At 36.6% G+C, this 26,117-nt stretch overlaps 1 protein-coding gene and 1 long non-coding RNA gene across 3 annotated transcripts in view; one reads left to right on the top strand and one right to left on the bottom strand.

Annotated features, from left to right (window-relative positions):
- ADCY8 (adenylate cyclase 8) overlaps positions 1–26,117 on the bottom strand; it is a 382,696-nt gene that overhangs the window by 8,024 nt on the left and 348,555 nt on the right. For both annotated transcript variants that reach the window (XM_007488342.3, XM_007488343.3), the window contains 3 exons: positions 25,341–25,487; positions 3,962–4,054; positions 1,984–2,098 (listed from right to left, as the gene is read on the bottom strand). In XM_007488342.3, coding sequence (XP_007488404.1) covers positions 1,984–2,098; positions 3,962–4,054; positions 25,341–25,487 — 355 coding nt within the window. The remainder of the gene's footprint in view (positions 1–1,983; positions 2,099–3,961; positions 4,055–25,340; positions 25,488–26,117) is intronic.
- LOC103092418 (uncharacterized) overlaps positions 1–26,117 on the top strand; it is a 126,033-nt gene that overhangs the window by 95,574 nt on the left and 4,342 nt on the right. Inside the window, exon 5 of the long non-coding RNA XR_008917501.1 lies at positions 22,185–22,269. This is a non-coding gene — a long non-coding RNA (uncharacterized LOC103092418). The remainder of the gene's footprint in view (positions 1–22,184; positions 22,270–26,117) is intronic.

Here is a 26,117-nt window from a genome sequence, read left to right as displayed (position 1 = left end):
TCCCTGATAGTCATCCAATCTTGGCTTGAAGACTCTAGTAATGGAGAACTCAACCCTATCTCAAGCAGTACATTTAAGTTTGGGAGAGAGCACCGCTTTCAGAGGTTCAAATCAAATTGCATGACACTTGTGTGGTAATCCATCATAGAAAGTTCAAATTAAATGGGACTTAAAGATTATTTAGTTCAATCTAATTATTTTAACTCAATAAGTGTTCATTATTGTTTAGTCATTTTAGACCTGTATAACTCTTTGTGGCTCCATTTGGGATTTTCTTGGCAAAGATAGTGGAGTTGTTTGCCATTGTGCAGATAAGGAAACTGAGGTAAAGGGGGCTAAGTAACTAGCCCAAGGAAACACAGCTAGTCAGTGTCTGAGGCTGGATTTAAACTCATGAATATGAGTTTTCCTGATTCTAAGCTCTATCTAGTATTCTACCTACAGGCCCAAGTATTTATTAAGCACTTATTAAGTCAGCTGTGCTAGGTGCTCTTGAAATTACTTTGTATTTACCTATTAGTATAAGTAGATAGGTGGTATAATGGTTGGGACACTGGAATTGAAGTCAGGAACAACTGACTTAAAATCTACTTTCAGATACTCCTTAGTTGTGTGACCTGAACAAGTTACTTAATCTCAGTTTCCTCAACTGTAAAATGGGGATAATGATAACACCTACCTCCCCTAATAATTTTAGCAACAAAAAGAGAAAATATTTGTAAAGTACTTTGTAAATCTCAAAGTGCTATATAAATGCTATTTTAAATAATATTAAATTTTAAAATTTTAAATAATAGTGATAACTATTTTTATTATTACTCCATACTTGTTCTAATCTCCCATGAGTTGTAAACTGATTCATATAAAGAAAGCATGACTCAGTTGATAATTAGTGAGCTCATCAGAGTAGGTATTGAGTGGGTGTTATAGAATGGATGAGTAGTGATTAAAGATGAGAAAAAAGGGAAAAGTCTGAAAAGCTTCTCCATGAAAAAGAGGAGGGGCTAAAAGTTTTGCTTATTTCTCAATTTTGCTTGGCCTCGATGCCAACCATGTTATAATTTTTTCCCCTTCCTTTTATCCAGTTCTTTGTTCAGATTCCAGGCCTACTACTTCACTTTCAACAAACATTCATTATATGTCTCCTACATACTCAGGTCCATAGTGCTGGACTTAAGAGTTAGAAAAACATAAATTCAATCCTAATTTGGACACTTGCCAGCCTTTTGACCCTAGACAAGTCATTTAAATCCTTTTAGCTTCAGTTTCCTTATCTATAAAATGGAGAGAATAATAGTACTGATCTCCCTAGGTTTTAAGGACCAATTGAAATAGTATGTTTTAAATAAGTTTATATATTTTATATATCATATATTTATACATTTTATATATTTAAGGTAAATTTTGATCATTTTGCAAACCTTAAAAGACTATATAGAGGTTAGCCAATTGAAATAATACTTTAAAAATATATTCATACATTTGCATATCATATTTGTATATTTTATATATTTTAATGTAAATTTTGAGCAAATGTAAATTTTGTGAAACATATTAGCCAATAAAAATATTTTAAATACATATATTTTATATTTGTATACCTTATGTATTTAAATGTCTACTTTGAGCAATTTGTAAATCTTAAACAATACATATATTAGCCACTATTATTGGTGGTGGTGAGTTTATTATTATTAGTCTTATATACAAAGCACTTCTTGACTTTGGACAAGTCCCTTCACCCCTGAAAGCTTCAATTTCTTTATTTGAGAAGGGGAATAATAGTAGTTTTGGAATTTGCTTTCCTCCCTAGATTGTTGTACAGATTGACTTATCAATCAATAAGATGTTTGGAAATATTCATAAATGCACAGGCTTCCACAAATACATTTTATTTATGATTAGCTATTAAAATTGATTTTGAGAAGCCCTGGAATGCCATCCAGGCTCTTCTCTCTGTGGGCAGCTTCATCTTGTACTTACCAATGCGGAGCTCAAAATTATTAAATGAGTGTTTGTTGATTTCCTGTATGCTTTCATTCAGGGCGAGAGAGAAGTCAGCCAGAGCACATAAGTGTCCCCACTTGTCTTCACATTGCTAAACAACAGAGAAACAGAGCCTGTTAAACGTGGCTGGCCTCTGCCTGTAAAATGACCACCTCTCAGCAGGTGTGCTTGCTGCTTGGTTAGAGTCTGTTTTCATTTGGTGACCTCCAACCCTCACCTACAACTCTTTACTCAAGGCAGTAGCGGTTTTTCTAACAATGAGTAGTGGTTTATGAAAGCATGGATGAACAGTATGTGCTGGGTTGAAGTGGAAGAAGCACAGGACTGGGGAGTCAAGAGTCCTGAGTTCTGGATACAGTTCTACTGTCTGATTGTAGAACCCTTGGCAAGTCATTTCCACTTCTCTGAGCCTCAGTTTCCACACATGTAAAATGAGGAGGTTGGACTAAGATGGTCCTTAAGGTACTAATATTCTATGTTCAGAATGAAATATGGTCAAGTGTAATTCCTGAAGTCTCACCTCGCCCATATTTTTTTTGTTATTAAGAAAGAACAAAGTTCTCCAATCCACACATTTATTTAATTTATACGTCATAGATAGGAGAGGCATTGTGATGTTTGGGGGTCAGAAACTTAGGCTTAAATCCTATCTTTAATACATACGAGCTAGGAGATGACCGATAAGTCACTTTACCACTTGGTGCCCCAGGAAATTTGTTCAGAATATAAGTTGCTATGAAGTTTCTGATCTGCATCAGTGGGAACTATGCTGGGAATTTCCTGCATAGATGACATCATAGATCTGGGCACCAAAGGGTTGCATATATGCTTATTATAAGTTTCAAAACAATTGCCATTCTGAGTTGATGGAGGAGTTTCCTCAATGGGAAAAGTTTTGTATGCTAATGATATCTTTGATCCAGACCAAAATGTGTGTATACATATGTGTGTGTGCATTTGTATATGTATACATTTTTCCATTTTCCTCCCTCCTCCCTCCAACTTTGCATAACAGGACAAACATTTCTGGTTCCTGGTTAATTGACCCTTGTGTGGCATGTTCTCTAGTCCCATCAAACAGACCTTTATATTTTCTGGCCCAAAGGTTTCAAGAGGGCAGTGGTGGGGATTGAATATCAGAAAGGAGCCTTCAACGTAAGTAAGTGTTTAAAACTGGGAAGACAAGGCAAGAATAGACAAAGCCAGACACGCTACTAGTCCATCCAACTTGACAACTTTTGATCACTGGTGAGGTGGGATTAGGAAAAAGACAAGAGACAAGAAGGGAAGATGATAGGAAAAGAAAGGTATTTTCAAAAACAGAAAAAAAGAAGAAAAGAGAAGAAAAACATTTCTGATTTAAAGGGGGCTTTTTCTTCTGGGGTATTTATTAGCATTTTGAGAAACTGAGCTTCGTATTCTAAAATTGTCCTGAGCACACCGTACACTGATAATACACACTCAATTCAACTGAGTTCTGATTCTCTTTTACACACTCATCTGAATTATGTTTTTGCCATTTTGACAATATTAACTCCTCATAATTTTATCTTATAATACCATTTCACTATCCGGTCATTCATTATACATTTTTCTTCCTAGCTCTTTCTTCTGAGAGTAATGCCATTTAGAATTCCTTAGATTTTAATTATTAAGATGGGAAAATAAAGGTACACATTTTTAGAGAAATATTTAGTGAAGAAGGGAGTCGGTTCAGTGATTATTTTTAAAAAATCATTTTTTTATAATTGTCCAAATCCTGCATGTTGCCTTCCCCCCAAGCATTTATTCATTCAACAAGCATTTATAAATTACCTCTCCTGTGTGGAACACGGTATTATGGAACAGATTGAAAGATATGACTGCCCTTTATTAACAATCTAGAGCTTCTTGGACTTCACTTAGAAACATACACTAAGAATGAACATAAATAAGGAAGAAAATAGTTCTTTACCTGTTTCTCAGGTGATAAGCCCGATACTGCCATGTAAGTGCTGCCAATTGTCTTAATTTTTTCAATATCTTGAAATCTGTCTTCACCCAATAACTAGAAGAAATAAAAGACAATGATGTTAGTTTCTGATTTTTGTAAGTACTATCTACCCCTGAAAATGGAAGAGAGTGAACAAATGGGAGTCATGTGTGGACATCATGGAGTCTATCTGAATACTGAGCTTTTTAAATATCGTTTTTCCTGACAGGAGTCAGGAGATCTGTGTTTTACTTCATTATATGCTTAATACTAGGATGCTTATCACTCTGATTGCCAGTATGATGCCTTGCTGCTTAAGTTAGGCTGGCCTGATGGAGAGACAGGAGGTGGTATATGCCAGGCAAATCTAATGCCATTACTACCATGATCATCTCCTCTCAGACCCTGAATGGAGACAGTTAAGGATCTTGAACCCAAGAGTCTTGAGAATGACAATGCTTCCAGCCCAGTGCCTCCAGCCATAATCATGGGAAATAGCTTCCATTGCGACTGCTACTAAAGGTGATATAGCCACAACCACCAAAAATAAAGAAAAGAATGTTCTCATGACACATTTCTTGGTCCTGTGAAATGGTTCAACATTAGAAACAGATGATTGTTTTAAAGTATAAAAGGCATTAAAGAAGAAGTATTAATATCTGCTTTTCTGCTGTCCTCCAAAGACCCTAGGACCTTTCCATCTGATTTGTAGATGAAATGAATAAAAATAATTATAATATATAACATTTACATAGTGCTAATTGTGTGCCAGGCATTATACTAACACTTCACAATTATTATGTCTCTTGATTATCATAACATTCCTGGGAGGTGGGTATTATTATTATTATCTCCATTTTATAGATGAGGAAAATGAGGCAAACAAAGATTAGATGACTTGCTCAGGGTCACACACCTAGTCATAATAAATAAGAATAACAACAGCTAACATTTATATAGTGCTTACTATATTCCAAGGAGGAAGGCTAGATGGCACAGTGGATAGCGTGCTGGGCTTGGAGGCAGGAAGACTCATATTTTTGAGTTTAAGTCTGGTCTACTAGCAGAATGATCCTGGGCAAATCACTTTACCCTCCTTGTCTCAATTCCTCATCTATAAAATGAGGTAGAGGAAGCAATGGCAAATCAAGCCAATGTCTTTGCCAAATAAATCCTAATGGGGTCATGAAGAGTTGGATACAACTCAACAAAAACAATAATGCTCCAGGTACTATATTTAGTGCTTATCTTATTTAATCCTCATAACAATTCAGGAGCTTAGTGCTATTAATGCTCCCATTTTACAGATAAGGAAACTGAGGCAGACAGAGTTTCAGTGATTTTCCCAGGGTCACTTCACTAGTAAGTAGCTGAACCTGTACTTGAATTCATATCTACTTGCCTCTAAGCCTACTGTATCACTTAGCTGCTTCTATCTATGTTTTCTCCTGCATTAAAACACGAGCTCCATGAGAACAGGGCTTATCTTGCTTTTCTATTTGTATTCCCAAAACAAAACACGATGGTTTTTCACAAAGGAAGCATTCAATAAATGCTTTATTCAATGTATCTGAAACTGAAATTATTTTAACATATAATATTATATACATAATAATAATAAAAATATAGTCTTCCAAATTTCCCAATTTCTGTTGGAGGCATCACTGCCTTCTCAATCACCCAGGCTAGAAAATTGAAGGGATATTTAACTTTTCCCTCTCCCATATTCCATATATCTAATAAGAAGGCAAATTCTGGAAATTCTACCTCTTAAATATGTACTACATCTTTTCCTTATTATTTCAGGCTGCCATTAATCTTTCAAGTCCTTATTATCTCTAACCTCAACAATTATTATGCTCTCTTAAGAAATTTCCTTACAGGACCCTTTCCTCTAAGCCTATCTGCCATGGAACTGGCAAGATATTCTTTCTAATGCACAGAGCTGACTCACTTAACACTGTTAGTGAAACTACATTGGAGTGTAGTTGCTGCAGTTTCCTGAGCAGATATTCCATCCCCTGTCTTGGTGGGTGAGGTCTGTGTACTGACGGAGAGCCAACATACCTCATACTCTGTCCCCTCAATTCTGCCCCCTAGTTTTCTTCAAGTTTTAGCTCAAGACCCCCTTCTGCTTTTCTCAGGCTCCCCTTGCTGCTAGTACAGTCTGTAAAATCTAAAATTATATCTCAAGTAATAAAAATATATTTTATGAGGATTATTAAGAATTATTAGAAATCAAGGAATAAAGAGGATACAAAATAAAAACCACATACCCATGACTGGTTAGCTATTCTCATATTTTCCCCACCTTACCATCATCGCTGCTGATGCTACATCATACAAAAAAAAAAGGATGTGGGAGGCGTTACTGCCAGTTAAATACCAATAACATGATCTTGCCAACATGGAGATCCAGGAAAGATTATGGGGAATTCTGGGAAATACCAAGAACTTCTGGGGAATTAAGTCAAAGGTTCAAAATCTCCATTTATACAGTTCCCTCTGAGATTTCCTTACATTTACACTGTCTATAAATCATCATTTAGGTGTTGCTTCTCTGATAGCATGGACCTTTCTTGAGGTAGTAGTCATCTCCACCTTCCAGCCTTCTTTCCTTTTTGGAATAATGATGATGCCCTTGATAGAAATAGGGAATGGAAGATGGGTAGTTTTTGGAGAAAGATAATGAAGTTCTGTTTTGAAATGACTAAGCTGAAAATGTTTAGAGAAAGGTGAGCTGTATAAAATGTCCCATGGAGTTGGTGATAAAATGTTGGAACTCAGTTGGAGTCTACAGTACCATTTACTCAGATACAGTGCTTTGGTTAACTATCTCAAGTAGCACCATCTAGTGCTATCATTAGGTAAAACATCAGTCCTGCCTGTGGCAAAGCAGAGTTTTATGTGAAAAAACAAAACATCAACACAAAACCCAACAATTAGAACCATCCAAAATTGGAATGTCTTTTTAAAATTTTCCATATTGTTCACGGGTCTAAGAGAATATCATATATACTAAAACTCCAAAATAAAAACAAAAATAAAATAAAGTGAAAAATAGTATGCTTTGATCTGCATTTTGATACCAACAGGTCTTTCTCTGGAGGTGGATAGCATTCTTTGTCATGAATCCTTCAGAATTATCCTGGATCACTGTATTGCTGAGAATAGCTAAGTCCTTCATAGTCCATTATTGTACAATATTGCTGTTACTGTGTACAGTATGGAATAAGTCTTTTAAGGAGTTTTGTGTTCTACCTAATTCATACTCTCAACAAGGGTTGGATAGTTCCTTGCCAAATATGCCATAGAAGAGACCTTTGTTCAGCTGTGGGTTGGACCAGATATTTTCTGAAGTTTCTTACAACTCTGAGCTTTTGTGGTTCTGTTTTCATCTTTGCTTCCTGGTCCCCAATCAGAACTTAATATAAAGTAGGTTCTACAATAAATTCTAATTGGATTGAATCCAATGAAATATCACTTACTCACTTCAAGGAAGATGAAGACAATGTTTTAATGTGCTTCCAAAATGACAACACTTTAAAAAAATTCAAAAGCTGAATTGAATTTTGAAGGTTCTACTCATAACTCTGAGTATGAGAAAACAATGATAAGTTATCTCATGTTGAATTGACCACGTGGAAAGGAGCCAAAAGAATTTAATCTTCCTTCCTTTTTCTAATTATCCACCAAGTCCCATTCCATTTGCTGTATATATGATTGCATTGAATCACCTTTAGGAAACCTTAATAGAGTAGACCTTAGTGTAATATGACTCATTATTGCATGATTTTTTATGTATGATGAGTCAAATCATGGAACTATAGAATTGGAAGGGACTTCAGAGATTCTTTAACTCAAACCCTACTTGAATAGGAATGCTTAAACACCAAAGAAAAACAACTACTTGAATACATGGGTTGAAGGCATATTGTTGGGGATGTAGACTCTAAATGAACATCCTAGTGTAAACAACAGCATGGAATGGATTCTGATCAAGGACATATGTAATACCCAATGAAATTGTGTGTTGGCTGTGGGAAGAGTGGGTGGAGGGGAAGGAGGGAAATAATGTGATTATTGTAACCAAGGAATAATGTTCTAAATTGCCTAAATAAACTTATTCAAATGGGAAAAAAAAGAATAGGAATGCTTTCTATTACAAATGACACAAGTGACCACCTAACCTCCAACTGAGTCTATTCAGTAAGTGGCAACCTTTATAAACATCTGAATTTTTAAAAAGTGCTAATTTAATGCAGTGGGTAAAGTTAAGTATTGAATAGGCCATGGAATCATAAAAATAGAAGTCTTTGGAGATAATCCATCATTCCTTCCTTCCTTCCTTCCTTCCTTCCTTCCTTCCTTCCTTCCTTCCTTCCTTCCTTCCTTCCTTCCTTCCTTCCTTCCTTCCTTCCTTCCTTCCTTCCTTCCTTCCTTCCTTCCTTCCTTCCTACCTAAAATTGAGTTGCAGAGAACTTGCTCAAAATTGTATAAAGTTAATAGCAGAGTTGAAAATAGAAACCTGGGTTAATAGCATCACATACTTTCTCATATTTTAATTTTATCCATGCTGTTTTATCCTCCTAAGGAGCCACTAAAGTAAAAAGAACCCCATTTTTCATGTGCAGACAGAGAAGCCACAGGGCAAGTTCTTATGCTGGCTGCTCCTATACCTTTCTTCCCTTAAACCTGAATATTATATTTTTAAAAAGTCAGCAGGTTTCCAGGAATGACAGGGAGTAATATGTGAATTTTACTGAGATATATATGTCATACTTGGCTTTTAGGTGCTATGATTATTGGAAACTAGATTAGCATTAGAAATAAGCTGCTTGGTGTTCGTTTGTGACCTGTTTCCTTCAAGATTCGGCTCAAACACCACCTTTTACATAAAGCTTTTCCTGATCTCCCCGGGCCCCCTTTCACTCAAAAATACTTCATATTTATTATGAATATTTTATGTACTAATTTGTGCATATTCTTTTTATAATTAATATAATTAATATATGTTGTCTCCTCTAATAGTTCCTTGAGAGCAGAGAGGGCTATATTTTGTTTTTGTATTCACAGGGCTTATCCTTTTACCTGGCATGTAGAAGAAGCTTAATATATGCTTGCTAATTGAGTGATTCATCTCCCAGAGAGCAGTAAGAGATTCTTAATCCTGGTAGGTTTAAAATGAAACCTAACAGGGGCAGCTGGGTGACTCAGTGGACTGAGAGTCAGGCCTAGAGATGGGAAGTCCTGGGTTCAAATGTGACCTCAGACACTTCCCAGTTGTGTGACCCTGGGCAAGTCACTTAACCCCCATTACCTAGCCCTTATCACTCTTCTGCCTTGGAACCAAAACACAGTATTGATTCCAAGCTGGAAGGTGAGGGTTAAAAAAAAAATGAAACCTAGAATCTCTTCAATCCATTATGAGATTCATGGAGATTTTAAGGGAAATTATTATTTTTTTAGTCTGATGATTCAATGTATTTAAGAATAGGCAAAGAATATCTTTTGATGCATGACATAATCATTTACACATATCTTTACTACTTTAGGTTTGCAAATATTTTTTCTCACAATACCGTGTAGCAGGTACTACAAACTTTTCATCTTTTTTCTTACAATTGCGGAAAGTGATTCCAGTAAAATAACTACAACCAGCACTTGTATAGTATTTCAGGGGTTGCAAAGTGCTTTACCAATATTCTCATTTTAGCCTTGCAACAATCTTGAGAATTAGGTCCTCTTATTCTATGCATTTTTTTAGATGAGAAAAACATAGACAGACAGAGGTTAAGTGACTTGCCCAAGGCCACAGAGTAGGCATCTGAGGCTGTGTTTGTATTCAAATCTTCTGGATTCTAGGTCCACTATTCTTTCAACTGTCTTACCTAACAGCTTCTAGATGGGTTACCTGACTTAATTCTGGTCACATGTAACAAGCATCACAGCTGGGACTGAAACCTATTTTTCTGACTCCAAATTCAGTGCTCTTTGCATTATTGTGTAATTTCTGAAGTAAAACACCATTTGTTGCATTTTCTTCATACACATTAAGAGAAAATATGAAAATTTTCTTCCTTTCTCCCCTTTTTTGTTACCTTTGAAAAGGTACATTTCTCCTCTCCATCTTCTATTTTTAAAATTATATGCATATACATATTATTATTAACACTTTCTTAAATCTAGAGACAGTAAACAAATAACAACATGATAACCAAGCTCTGATTTGTTGCCTTTGGGATTTCTGTGGCATAAAATGTTCACTAAAACAATGAGCTTACCACTTAGGACTCGCTTCAGAACACTCCTACATATGAACCTGGACAATTTAGTTAGCCTCTCTGGAAATCAATATTCCTCATCTGAAAAGTGAGGATATTGGACTAGGTGACTCATTATGTCCCTTCCAATTCTTAGACCTAAGAGAAATTCAATTAAAAAATTCAGAAACATTTAACAACCACTTACTATGTATTTAATATGGCCCTACAACGAATTATAACTGCTTTCTGAGGATCAGACTAGCTAAGAATAGAAAGACTACAGTTTTATTAAATTCATTTTAGAGATGACTTACTTCTTCAAGGCAACTCATTAAAAAACACAAAACTACTTCATTCCTGTCTCTCCTACGTCTATATCATGACTATGGCAGAGTGGAAAAAGAGGGGAAAGGAGATGCTAAGAAATGCATGGTTTTAAGACTATAAAACCACTTAAATCTTGATACTCAAAACATATTATCTTCTTCCAATGACTGATGATCATTCATACTATTGAAGACCAACCTTAAAATTCTTACTACAAAAGAAATCATATTATCAAAGGAAGTTACAGATAAATGGAAGGATGTCTCAGTATTTCTTGTTAGACAGGCAAACAAATTTACTGTGTGTCCCAAGGCAGCAAAGAATATAATTTCATGGGACATTTATTCATATCATGCATGCTCATGGCAAGCATTTGAATCACCATGAAATATTACCATGAAAATAATTGAAGGTTATGTGCCAAAATTGGTTGTTTAGGGTGCAGAGGTAGAGAAATTTAATGAGTAACTTGATAATTCTATTCAAATCAAATCATGAAATATTTTCAGACTTAGTGACTTTAATGCAAAGATAGGCATAAAAAAGAAAGTAAAAAAAAATGTAACTGAGATTAGATTAAAAAGGAGAGCCAAATACTTACAGATGTATGGAGAAGCCTCACTCCTGCAAATCATGAATATTTTAATCAGGAAAAGAATCAAGAGACAATGGGTATGGTGAGGATGATGAGTAGGACGAGAAATGAAATTACTTATATTTTAGTGGACAAGAAATGACTGGCTATTGATGTGAAAGGCATTTCCAAATAAAATATTTCTGTATATTTAAACAATCAACTCTTCAGAGCAAAGATCTAAAGTAAAAGCATAAAAGAAAAAAAAATGAAAAGAAGATACTGCATGGAACTAAAGAAACTCTAATTTAACCCATTAAAAAGGTCTTAACACCAAAAAATAGGAAATTACCAAAAAAAGACCCATTACCACAAACTATCATTATTTTTTATGGTAATTTAATCAGTAGAAACATCACAGAAATGAGATAAAAAGAGCCTACATATCACATTTGCAGGCAAAAATTTTATCTCCTTGCCAAGAGAAAGCTATAACCACCAATGGGAAAACTATTCTAGAATATTAATTCATTCACAAAATCCTACACTAGAAGACGTTAGAAGATCATGAGGTATAGTTCTTCATAAAACATAAAAGAGAAGTGAAAAATAGACAGTTTACTAAAAGATTAGTGAGGGACACAATTAAGTCAGATCATCGCCAAAGGAGGGAGGAAAACAGAAGGGAACTGAAAATAAATGAACACAGTCTAGAAGGATGTTAATAACAAACTTTCTTCATCAATGAGAGTTAGCCTCCATATTTGCATTCTAAACTCATAGTCTCTGGTGTGCTTTATGAGAAAGTAGAAATGTTTCTAAAAGAAAAAAAAAACACAGGAGGTACTAGATGAGACAAATATATATTCAAAGGGCATAAGAGTTAGTGCCTATCAGCTTGCTAGGACTAACTATTAAATTTTCATTGTGAGCATTTATATCACAGAATCGGCAAACTACAAATCAAGATTTTATTTACTGTTTTGTTGATTATCTAGACTTAAGAAAGTGATGGAGAAATTAATAATGTAGATTTAAACTTAAAAATGTCCTGTATTTTTCAGAGAACTGGTTGTTAAACATTTATCAACAACAACTGTAGAGATGATGCAATTTTAAGGATTCTAGAAGATTATTTATTTAGATATCTGAAAAAAGAGGAGATAATAAACCCCCAGGGGGAAAATACTAAGGATCTTATTACCCTTCATAAATGATTAAAAAATAACAACTATTGTTGACCTACATGCCTAATTTACAACTTTTGAGCCAAGTCAATTTGGCTACTTGTCAAGTATACTGTAGAGGAGAGTCATTCTCATTGTGTATTGACTTGACTTGAATGGTTGACATTCAGATATGAGTTGGGCTTGATGGCTTCTGAGGCCTTTCTAATTCTGAGATTCTATATTGAACTCTTGGTTTTTATTAGAGAAGGCAACAATAAAAAATAAAGCATCAAAGATCTACTATGTTCAAGACATTTTGCTGGACTCTGGAGATAGTAAACCAAGACCACAACAGACACTGTCCTAATGGAGCTAATATTTTAGTGAAGAATACAATATTTACATAGATAAATAAATATAAGGGAGTTTCATGGGGGAAAGATCCATAATAAGTAGAAGGGGACAAGAGGAAGTTTCATGTAGAAGGTGACATAAAGGATGAATTGAAAACAGAAGGAAGCAAAGGATATTGAGAGAAAGGAGTATATTCCAGGTATGTTGGAGAGCTCTATACCAAAGATCAGAGACTAGAAGCAAGGAACCAGTTAGAAGACTTTAGACAAATCAGGATTAGGAATGATGAATACATGAATTATGGTAGCAACCATGTGAGAGGAAAGAAAGGGTGAAATGTGGAAGATTCTGTAAAGGAATCTTAATACCCTTGTAATTCTAAAGTCACCAACCTGATGACTAGAAGAATTAATAGTGTCCTAAAAAGAAATAGATTCATTTGAAGAAAGACTGACTTTACAGGGATGAAAATGAGTTCCATTTTGGGCATGTTGAAATTGAAAATAAACAAAGGAAATGTCTAGCAAAATTAACTGGGCATGTGTTAATTAGATCTAGGTGAGAGATCAGGGCTCCATGTACAGATATATACATATGTAGAAAGGTGAATAAATTTAAAAAAATTATGAAATACTATCTCTGTGTTATGCTATTGAAACAAAATCATGGTGCCTGACTTCAAAAAGTTATATTTTTGTAGGGGAGAAGATATGTATAAAGAAGTGATATTTAGTTAAGGCTGCTTTGGTGTGGGGAGTCATAAAGATGTTGAGTTTAGGATCAGGACAGTTGGTGATACATACTCTCCAAAAACAATGGTAGTATTGATTTTATGTCTATTTGAAGAGCAAGATGTAGAAAGTTGAGGGAATAGTGGTGAAGGGGTAGAAAAAGGTAGGGATGCAGGGTACGATGACTCAAAACCAGGGAAGAATTCCAAAATGAATGGGGATGTGGTCTGTGGAAATGTCCTTTAGGGGAAAAGATAATAGATCCTTTCTGTTCTGAAGGGGGCTATTTTGGGGGGGATGGTGGTGGCAATTGCTAAGGCAGGTAAGATATCAAGATACCCAGAATGGATGGATAGATATGGTTAATAAGTAAGGGAAAGGAACAAGCATTTGCCAGGGACTATTCTAGATACTTTACAAAAATCTCATTTGATCCTGACAACAATCCTATTTAGGTAGATGCTGTTATTTTCCTTATTTTTCATTTGAGGAAACTGAAGCAAATCTGCACCTTTGCTGCCTCACAAGAAAGGGAGAAAGAGCCTAATGCAGAGCCATAGGGGACACCTACATGGAAATGGTAATATATAAATGATGATAATAGATGGAAATTAGTGCCATGGAAACTAAGGAAGGAAGAAAGGTCTGAGAGGAAGAAGGCCATTATTAATATTCAAATATTCAAAAAAGCCCTTGGTTTGAGTCTAAGTTCCAACACTTACTGGCCATCTCTGACCTTGGGAAATTTACTTAGAACTTTTGATGCCTCAGTTTCTGTTTCCATAATATGGGAATAACAATTCTTGCTCAATATGTATCCCAGAGTTGTGGTCAGGAAAGCACTTTCTAAGTGTAAGCTATTATTGAATCTGATATATTTCAGGTATCACTAACAGGAGTTTGTTGAGTAGTACTATAGATGATATTCAAAATACTAAAATCTCCTTTCCTATGCCTGGATTCTTACAGCTCTCTCTTCTGTTATGGAATCATTTGGCATGATCTGCTTTGATATAAAGTCATTTGGCTATAGGCCAGACTTGGGTTGATGCAAATTGCATCTGTCTACCAAAAGTAAATTAGTAGTTAGCAAGGGACCATAATATCCCATTTAATATGTGCGCTGCAAACCTAATATATTATTTAGCTGAAAGTGTTTGTGGTATGATGTAGTCCTTAATTAGATTTTTTATTAATTAAATAGCTAGAAATAAAGGACAAAATGGGAAAAAGCTCTGGTTCTTCAATAGAGGGAAAACTAAAGTAAAGAACACTATAATACTGATTATTTTGAGATCTTCTTTGTAGGGGGATGCCCTCTCAATTGTTCTAAAAACATATTTGTTCAATGTTCTTCTTTATCCTGGCATTCAAAGTCCTTAGCAATCTGGCTTCAAATTATCCCTCCACTATTATCTCACATGTACATAGCCCTATGAATCATCTCTCTGATTCAATGGATTACTCACCATTCTCTAAATATATGTCATGACTCTACACTTTTTCTTAGGAATTTTTGATACCCAAGTGACAGAAACCAGATGTGAACCCAATTCCAGTAACTCCAAATCTAGCACCCGTTCCACTTTACCACATTGACTTTCATCTCTCTAGTATCTGGAAAGAAGAGGATACCAGGATTTAGCCTTCTGAAGATGAAGAGAGAACCAAATTTTCAGAAAGCAGAGGGGTATGGAATCTAGTTATTTAGAAAAAGAAGAGAGAATTCTGGATCAAAGCTAACTGCATTGGAAGAAGCTGATAGAACTTTTGGCCCCTTTACAAGAGGAACATCAAGGGATTGAGCTGTGATTTATAGGACCAGATACTTTGACTCTGCCTACTATGACTACAGGAAATAGTTCTTTACCAATTGGCATGGGGGGAAATACAATGAAGAATGTCTGTATTGTATTTGTTTTTACAGCTATGAAAGGCACTTCTGGACTAGCTTGTCTCTTTTTTTTCCCCCAGAAGCATTCTTTCACATACTGATTTCTGATATTCTAGTCTTATGTAAGAACTTTTTCAGAGTTCTAGAGGAAATCTTCTGATTTATCATGAATATATTTATTTATTTTGAAATTATCCATCTAACTATATATGGTATTTTCCAAGTAGAATTTAAGCTCAGTAAGGTCACGACTATTGTAATTTTTGTCACTATATCTCTAATGTAGCAGGTATATGATAAAATCTTTTTATATTGGACTTCTGGGTAATCATGGCTGCAATCTAGATGCCACATGCTTCCTCTCCCCGGCACCGAACAAAATAGACTACATCAAAGGAGCATAAAAATCACCTTTGGAGGAACAGAAGGACACCCCAGTACTCCCCAGTACTCCACAGAGGCGAAGGTACCTGGGGTTTGAACATTTCCACACTATAATAAGAAGGAGGTAAAGCTTGCACAGAAATGTGAACTGAGCCTCCCTCCCCCCCCCACATCCCCCACCAAACCAAAGTGAGCTACCTGAGCGCTCACCGGGACAGCGAGTGAGTGGGGAACATCACTATCTGGGGGGGGGGCACTCCAGGGTCCTTGGGATCTGGGGACTTCCAGGAAAAAACGTCTCAGGACGGTTTCACGGGAGAACCCAGCGCTGAGCACGGGGGTCAGGGGAGCTGTACTTGGGGCGGTTGCGCTGAACATCTCCGCGGAGCTAAATACCAGGGGCGGACCACGAGCTGATTATCTGGGCAGAGCTGAACACCTGGGCAGTGTGGCTGTGATCAGGGGCCCAGCACTCTAAGAAACCTTGGAGACTGGGAAGAACTAGTCTGAGGCAACCTAAATTCACAGAAAACCCGCCCATACCACCCAGACCCCAGACCAAAAAGGAAAGGGGAATAAAACCACCAAAGGGATGGCTCACATGGCCCAAAATCAAGCCTCCAGGAAGAAAGGGAAAAAGGTGACTATTGAAAACTTTTATGGTGAAAGTACCCAAGGAAAAGAAGAGAATGAGGAGGAAAAAAAAATCAGAACATGCCTCCCAAAATGGAAACTATCAACAAGCTCTGGAAGATCTCAAACTGGAGCTTACCCAAAAGATGGAAACCTGGAAAGAAAAATGGGAGAAAGAGATCAGCAGTCTGACAGATAAGACTGCTCAATTGGAAAAAGAGCTTGAAGCATCCAATAGAAGGGCAGACAAAGCTGAAAAGCAAAACCAGTCCCTAACGACCAGAATTAAGCAACTCGAAGAAAGTGAGATCATAAAACAGCAAGAATCAATAAAGCAAACCCAAAAAATTAATTAATTAGAAGAAAACATAAAATATCTCACTGAGAAGGTCACCGATCTGGAAAACAGAGGGAGAAGAGACAACCTCCGAATTATCGGTCTCCCAGAAAAACCAGAGATAAACAATAAACTCGATATTATTCTACAGGAGATTATAAAAGAAAATTGCCCCCATGTTCTGGAGCAAGGGGGCAAAATAGAAATTGAAAGGGTTCATAGAACACCTTCTATACTAAATCCCCAAAAGACAACCCCTAGGAATGTAATTGCCAAATTCAAGAGCTTCCAAGAAAAGGAGAAAATCCCACAAGAAGCCAAGAAGAGGAGCTTCAGATATAAGGGGGCTCCCATAAGGATCACACACGACTTAGCGGCTAACACACTAAAAGACCTCAAAGCATGGAATACAATATTTAGAAAGGCAAGAGAGCTGGGTCTCCAACCAAGAATCAACTACCCAGCAAAACTGACTATATACTTCCAGGGGAAAGTATGGGCATTCAACAAAATAGAAGATTTCCAAGCATTTGCTAAGAAAAGACCAGAGCTCTGTGGAAAGTTCGATATCCAAGCACAGAAAGCAAGAGAAACATGAAAAGGTAAATATGAAAGAAAGGGAAAAGGAGATAAATCTTATCTTTTTCTTTAAGTCAAACTCACTTCTATAAGGACTACATTTACATCAAATTATATATATTAATATGTGGGGAAAATGTTTTGTGTAACTCTCAAAAATTGTAGCATCATAAGAGTAGTTAGAAGAAACATGCATAGGGAAAGATTGGGGCATTAAGAAGATTTGGGGAAAGTGGGGGAAAAGAAAGGAAAAGGGAGGGGGGGAACCATCGATAATACTAAGACTTACTTCAAGAAATAGGGGGGGACTTAATAGAATAATCTTTCCCATATAAAGATACACATGGGAAGGGGAGGGAAAGAACTCTCATATGAGAAGGAGAGGAAGAGAGCGTGAAGTGGAATTACTTAAACCTTACTCTCAGTGAAATTAAATCTGAGAGGGAAGAACATCTAGATCCAGTGGGATCCTGAATTCTATCTTATCCATTAGGGCAAAAAAGAAAGGAAAATTAAGGGGGAGGAGGGAGCATAAAAAGGGAGGGAAGAGGAGGGGGGAGGGGAAGGGAGCACAAAAAGGGAGGGGCTAGAAAGGGAAGCATCTCAAGGGAGGGGACTAGGGGGACTGACCTAAAGCAAATTACTGTTTCAAAAGGAGATAGCTAAAGAAGAAAGGTCAGAACTAGGGGAAGATATCAAAATGCCAGCGAATCCACAAATGACAATCATAACTTTGAACATGAATGGGATGAACTCACCCATAAAACGTAGACAAATAGCAGATTGGATTAGAACCCCAAACCCTACCATTTGTTGTCTTCAAGAAACACATATGAGACGGGTTGACACTCACAAGGTTAGAATTAGAGGTTGGAGTGAGACCTTTTGGGCCTCAACTGATAGAAAGAAGGCAGGAGTTGCAATCATGATATCTGACAAAGCCAAAAGCACAAATAGACCTGATCAAAAGGGATAGGGAAGGTAAATATATTCTGTTAAAAGGGAGTATAGACAATGAGGAAATATCACTAATCAACATGTATGCACCAAATGGTATAGCATCCAAATTTTTAATAGAGAAACTAGGAGAATTGAAGGAGGATATAGACAGTAAAACCATATTAGTGGAAGACTTGAAACAACCACTATCAAATTTAGATAAATCAAACCAAAAAAATAAACAAGAAAGAGGTAAAAGAGGTGAATCAAATTTTAGAAAATTAGAGTTAATAGACATATGGAGAAAAATAAATAGGGACAAAAAGGAATACACCTTTTTTTCAGCACCACATGGCACATTCACAAAAATAGATCATACACTAGGTCACAGAAACATGACACTCAAATGCAAAAAAGCAGAAATAATAAATGCAGCCTTTTCAGATCACAAGGCAATAAAAATATTGATTGGTAAGGGTACATGGAGAGCCAAATCAAAAATTAATTGGAAATTAAATAATATGATACTCCAAAATCGGATAGTTAGAGAAGAAATCATAGAAACAATAATTTCGTTGAAGAAAATGACAATGGCGAGACATCCTTTCAAACCTTATGGGATGCAGTCAAGGCAGTACTTAGAGGAAAATTCATATCCCTGAGTGCATATATTAACAAATTAGAGAGGACAGAGATCAAGGAATTGGAAATGCAAATTAAAAAACTTGAGAACGAACAAATTAACCCCCCCCCGAAGAAAACCAAACTAGAGATCCTAAAAATTAAGGGAGAAATTAATAAAATCGAAAGTGACAGAACTATTGACCTAATAAATAAGACTAGAAGCTGGTACTTTGAAAAAACAGCCAAAATAGACAAAGTACTGGTTAATCTAATTAAAAAAAGGAAAGAAGAAAGGCAAATTAACAGCATCAAGGATGAAAAGGGGGATCTCACCTCCAATGAAGAGGAAATTAAGGTAGTCATTAAACACTACTTTGCCCAACTGTATGGCAATAAATATACCAACCTAGGTGATATGGATGAATATTTACAAAAATACAAGTTGCCTAGACTAACTGAAGAAGAAATAGATTTCTTAAATAATCCCATATCAGAAAAAGAAATCCAACAGGCCATCAAAAAACTTCCTAAGAAAAAATCCCCAGGGCCTTACGGATTCACCAGAGAATTCTATCAAACATTCAAAGAACAGCTAACTCCAATATTATACAAACTATTTGACATAATAAGCAAAGAGGGAGTTCTACCAATCTCCTTTTATTACACAAACATGCTACTAATTCCAAAACCAGGCAGGCCAAAAATAGAGAAAGAAAATTATAGACCAATCTCCCTAATGAATATAGATGCAAAAATCTTAAATAGGATACTAGCAAAAAGACTCCAGCAAGTGATCAGAAGGGTCATCCACCATGATCAAGTAGGATTTATACCAGGGATGCAGGGCTGGTTCAATATTAGGAAAAGTATCCACATAATTGACCACATCAACAAGCAAACCAACAAAAACCACATGATTATCTCAATAGATGCAGAAAAAGCCTTTGATAAAATACAACACCCATTCCTACTAAAAACACTAGAAAGCATAGGAATAGAAGGGTCATTCCTAAAAATAATAAACAGTATATATCTAAAACCATCAACTAATATCATCTGCAATGGGGATAAACTAAATCCATTCCCATTAAGATCAGGAGTGAAACAAGGATGCCCATTATCACCTCTATTATTTGACATTGTATTAGAAACACTAGCAGTAGCAATTAGAGAAGAAAAAGAAATTGAAGGCATTAAAATAGGCAAGGAGGAGACCAAGTTATCACTCTTTGCAGATGACATGATGGTCTACTTAAAGAATCCTAGAGATTCAACCAAAAAGCTAATTGAAATAATCAACAACTTTAGCAAAGTTGCAGGATACAAAATAAACCCACATAAGTCATCAGCATTTCTATATAATTCCAACACAGCTCAGCAGCAAGAACTAGAAAGAGAAATCCCATTCAGAATTACCTTAGACAAAATAAAATACTTAGGAATTTATCTCCCAAGACAAACACAGGATCTATATGAACACAACTATAAAACAATTTCCACACAACTAAAACTAGACTTGAACAATTGGAAGAACATTAACTGCTCGTGGGTAGGATGAGCCAATATAATAAAAATGACCATCCTACCCAAACTCATTTATCTATTTAGTGCCATACCCATCGAACTTCCAAAATTTTTTTTTACTGATTTAGAAAAAACTATAACAAAGTTCATTTGGAAGAACAAAAGATGAACGATATCCAGGGAAATAATGAAAAAAAATACATAGGAAGGGGGACTTGCAGTCCCAGATCTCAGACTCTATTATAAAGCAGTGGTCATCAAAACAATTTGGTACTGGCTAAGAGAAGGAAGGAGGATCAGTGGAATAGACCGGGGGCAAGCAACCTCAGCAAGACAGTATATGACAAACCCAAAGATACTAGTTTTTGGGACAAAAATCCACTATTTCATAAAAACTGCTGGGAAAATTGGAGGACAGTGTGGGAAAGATTAGGTTTAGATCAACACCTCACACCCTACACCAAGATAAATTCAAAATGGTCGAATGACTTGAACATAAAGAAGGAAACTATAAGAAAATTAGGTGAACACAGAATAGTATACATGTCAGACCTTTGGGAAGGGAAAGACTTCAAAACCAAGCAAGAATTAGAAAGAGTTACAAAACGCAAAATAAATAATCTGGAATACATCAAATTAAAAAAGTTTTTGTACAAACAAAACCAATGTAACCAAAATCAGAAGGATAGCAACAAATTGGGAAACAATCTTCAAAAAAACCTCTGACAAAGGTTTAATTACTAAAATTACAAAGAACTAAATCAATTGTACAAAAAATCAAGCCATTCTCCAATTGACAAATGGGCAAAGGACATGAACAGGCAGTTCTCAGCCAAAGAAATCAAAACTATTAATAAGCACATGAAAAAGTGCTCTACATCTCTTATAATCAGAGAGATGCAAATCAAAACAACTCTGAGGTATCACCTCACACCTAGTAGATTGGCTAACATGACAGCTATGGAAAGTAATGAATGCTGGAGGGGATGTGGCAAATTAGGGGACACTAATTCATTGCTCGTGGAGTTGTGAATTGATCCAGCCATTCTGGTAGGCAATTTGGAACTATGCACAAAGGGTGATAAAAGACTGTCTGCCCTTTGATCCAGCCATAGCACTGCTGGGTCTGTACCCCAAAGAGATAATAAGGAAAAAGACTTGTACAAGAATATTCATAGCTGCGCTCTTTGTGGTGGCCAAAAATTGGAAAACGAGGGGATGCCCATCAATTGGGGAATGGCTGAACAAACTGTGGTATATGTTGGTGATGGAATACTATTGTGCTAAAAGGAATAATAAAGTAGAAGAATTCCATGGAGACTGGAACAACCTCCAGGAAGTGATGCAGAGCGAAAGGAGCAGAACCAGGAAAACATTGTACACAGAGACTGATACGCTGTGGTACAATTGAAGGTGATGGACTTCTCCATTAGTGTCAATGCAATGTCCCTGAACAATCTGCAGGGATCTAAAAAATACTATCCACAAGCAGAGGATAAACTGTGGGAGTAAAAATACTGATGAAAAGCAACTGCTTGACTACAGGGGTTGAGGGAATATGACTGAGGAGAGACTCTAAATGAACACTCTAATGCAAATACCAACAACAGGGAAAGGTGGTGGGAGGGGGGGAGGGGAGGAAAAGAAAATGATCTTTGTTTCCAGTGAATAATGTTTGGAAATGACCAAATAAAATAATGTTTAAAATTAAAAAAAAAATCTTTTTATATTATAGTTTATCAATAAATTTTAATTATTATAGAGTTTACATTATTGTTAAATAACTGATAGTTTGTCCCAGACACTGTTTCACATTACATGCAGCCATCCACTTTTATCTTCTTGACATTTGACTTGTTGTATCCTTCAGACTACTGTGCCTCCATAGAACATGACATGAGAAACCATATCTGCTCAGCTGGCACTTCTTCCCTGGAATTCAGCTGTCTTTATGGGTGAGTGAGGGCAAAGCCAATGCTATCTAGCCACCCAAGATTAAATCCCGCTCATCTTCCTCAAATTATCTTTGTGTATTCTTCCCTATAGTTCCTCCTTCCACCTCTCCCTTGCCATGGGAATTCTAATGAAGTCATTCCTACAATTACTATTGGAAAGGGAATTTAATTAATTTCCTTAGACTCCATTCATTAGCCTTATAACTTCTTAGATGAAAACATCCCCCCATTCCCTGGTCACAATTTCCTTATATATGTTGTTTACTGCAACTCAAATGTAAATTTCTTGACTATAGGGATTGTCTCATTTTTGCATTTGTATGCTCAGTCCTTTGTATAGTTCATGGTAAATAGTTAATAGTTAATAATTGCTATTCATTCACAATTAAAATATTTTATCTAAAGAAAAAAGTTAATCAGTCAGATGATTATTTATTAAACCACCACTATATTCCAGGTACTGTGCTAAGCATAGAGTACAAAAAGAAATGTTCTACTCTACTCACAAGGAGCTAACAGTCTAAAGAGGGAGGAACTATAAGCAAACAATTATGTATAAACAAGAAAAATTCAGTGTAAAGTGGAGATAATCAACAGTCACGAAGACTAAATAGGTATGGGAAAGGCTCCTTGCAGAAAGTAGCATTTTAGCTGAGACTTGAAGGAAGCCAGGGAAATCAGGAGTCAAGAGTTGAGGAGGGAGTGAGTTTCAGGAATGGAGCACAAACTGAAAATGTCTAGAATTGGGAAATGGAGTATCTTGGATGAGTGATAGCAAAGAGGCCAGGGCCATGGTATCATAGGGAATGTAGGAGAGAAGAAGGTTTAAGGAAACAGGAAAGCAGAAAAGGGCAGTTTGCAAAGGGCTTTAAAAGTAAAACAGAGGAATTTATATTTGATCCTTGAGGTAGGAGGGAGCATGGAAGTTTACTAAGCAGGGGGACTGACATGATCAGAACCTTGCTTAAGGAAGACCAATTTGATGACAGCTGACTGGAAAAAGAACTGGACTGAGGTCACCCAAAAGGTTATTATTTTAGCTCAGGTGTGAAGTGATAAAGATATACACCAGAGTGATGGAAGTGTCAGAAAAAGATTTTACATAGGTAGAAATGACAACTTGGTAATTGTTAAAATGAGAGGGGGTGGGGGAAGGAGAGGAAACAATTGAGAATAATATCTAGGTTGCCACTAGGCTGGATCACTGGAATAATGACAGTATCCTTTATAGGATATAGGAGTTTGGAAGGTAGGAGGATTTGAGAGGAATGATGAATTTAATCTTGGACATGTTGAGTTTAAGATCTAGAGAGAAATGAGTATCAATGAGTAGAGGGTAAAGGCCATTTAAATACTTCAAAGGAGGAGTTACTGACTGGTGGTGATACAGAGAGAACTTGGAAGTGGAAATGGAGACCAAAAAGTATTCGAATTCCTAAACTACAATGAGTGACTTGGAGGTGGAATATGAGTGAAAGTGTAACCAGTGCTGGAAAGAGTAGCTAGAAAAACTGTTGCAAAAAAGAAGTTAGTAACTAAACGATGATGTAGGATGCAAGAAAGATTTTACATGAAAATGTGTTGCCTATGGAACATGTATTTTGGATAGTAGAATGAGTAAATAGCTTTAGAGCAAGATGTTATGGGGGTCGAGTTGATAGGGATGAAGATAAGGGAGTGCTCAGTAAGTAATAGAGAACAGTGGCATATAATGTTCAGAAACTCTAGGATGGGGAAGATATGATAGAGCAATGAATATAAGTAAGTTATCATTATCCATTGGGGTCCTACCTTGAGATAAGGAAATCATTCTGTGTAGCTGGAAGGCAGGTGGGAATGGGCAGTGAAGGAGGTCTTGAGGAACTGTTGTTGGACAGTTTAGGGGGCTGGACAGAATACTTAGAGCTTGATGGAATGGATGGTTGAGAAGGCACTTGCGTACTTTATTGTCATGGCTTGACAAGATAAATCTGTTTTCTATGGAATTGTGTTTTGCTTTTGTGGAAAGGAAACTAAAACAAGCTCGGGACTTTCTGCCACTGTGTTGGAACAAGCAACAGTAGGAATATTAGAGAGAGAAGAAATTGACAAGACTGACAGTTGGTGGGGGAAGGGGCAACTGGGAGAGGCAGTTGGTCTTGTGACTTCCTTCCTGGCCTGGGAAGTGGGAGTTTTTTTCTTCCCCATCTCTGGATTGAAGTGCCTCTATTTTCTTCAGCCTGAAGAGACAGGCCCAGCCATCTCTGAAAGTCAGAACTTTTCTTGTTCCTTGCTGTCTAGTGCTAAGATTTTGAAATTAAGAAAACTAGAACAGATATAGCATAGACAGGAGTAAGAGAAACCCTCCATCAGCCTGTGAGGCCTGGCCTCAGCTCCAAAGTTGAGAGAGACTCAAACCTTACCTAGGGAGATCCCTCTTCCCTGATACCTCTCCAATCTGAACTGGTTAATAAAATTTATCTTATTTGAATATTGTAGTCATATAAGAGGACTATATTTTCAGGGGGCATAGAGGGAGCTAAGCCTCAGGACAGTCATTCAACTACAAATGGTCCTTATTGGACCGCTGCTGGGCAACTAAAGTCTGGGGAAAGGCTTGTCCCTCAGGAGAGTCCGAGTTTACCTGCTCTGGAGCATCTTCAGCATCAATCCATAGAAAAGACATCCCTGCAGGCTATCATGAGTGGAACATTTCTCGGATATCCCATTTTGTTCAAAAATAGTCTCTCAGCAGGGGGCGTATCTCTCCTTTTGCCTCACCAGCAGCTATATTCCCTTACTCCCTTTAACTCCTCCATTCCCTGCTACAAACCTTCCGTATCTCCTATTCTTCATATCCACCCATCTTTCCCTACAAATATTACACTTATTCTGGCTTGATCATGAAAAGGAAAATGCATGTGTACATAAATTTTTATCATATGCAATGTGCTGGGCTATGTTTCATGGATCCCTAGAGCACCTTATCATTCCTGACCCAATGAATGAACTTGTTTAGCTGATTATTCTATTGACATTAGGCTTTGTTGACCCTGGTATTTAATAATAAAACCTCGAGTCCTAAGGTTTACCTCATCAAAGTCAGCAATGATTTCATTCAGTAAGCGTAGACATTCAACTCCTTGGTTATTCATTTCTGTCTGAGAATAAAAATCAGCAAATCCAGGGATTGAGGCAAACATCACACCAACAGCATCATAGGATTGTGAATACAGCTCCTAGATACAAAGAATAATGGAGAACAGGGAGAAATATGGTATGAGAAATCATTTTAACAACGCAGTTATATTTATGCCTTCTCCCCCACCCCCCACCCTCAATAAATATGGAAAGAATCCAGGAAGTTAGAGCATCTAGCATCTCTAAGTGACCTTTGAGACCATTAAATCCATCATTCCTCAAAATGAGCTCTGTGGAATTGGGGTTTGGAGTGAGATTCTATGGAGAAAAAATAACTTATAATGAAGGACAAATACATGCACAGCATTTTGCTATGTCAGTCAGTTGTAATGTTGGCAATTAGGATCACTGGTTGAAATGAATCCCATAGCCCAAAAGTTCTTATGGTCTGGAGGCAATAACTGAATGAGTCTCAGAATGTGGGGAGACACAATCAGTTGTTGATTGGCCTCCCTTATCTTAGTATTGTAAAACAATTAACAACAATTTATTTATATGTAAATACTCACAGAATCCGTTACTTTGTCACTGTAGGGAATTCCCAATGTGGAAGCAGTCTCCACAGTTGTAGATTAGTAGATATGGCCTAAAGAATTATTTATGCCCCTTCATGCTAAGTGATTTCTACTTAGTCAAATAACTAACAATAATCAAAGGTGGGATTTAAA

The sequence above is a fragment of the Monodelphis domestica genome, chromosome 3 (assembly GCF_027887165.1).
Source record: "Monodelphis domestica isolate mMonDom1 chromosome 3, mMonDom1.pri, whole genome shotgun sequence".
Taxonomy (NCBI): Eukaryota; Metazoa; Chordata; class Mammalia; order Didelphimorphia; family Didelphidae; genus Monodelphis; species Monodelphis domestica.
Note: the sequence above shows the minus strand (reverse complement) of the source record. Positions and strands in the feature narration are given on the sequence as shown.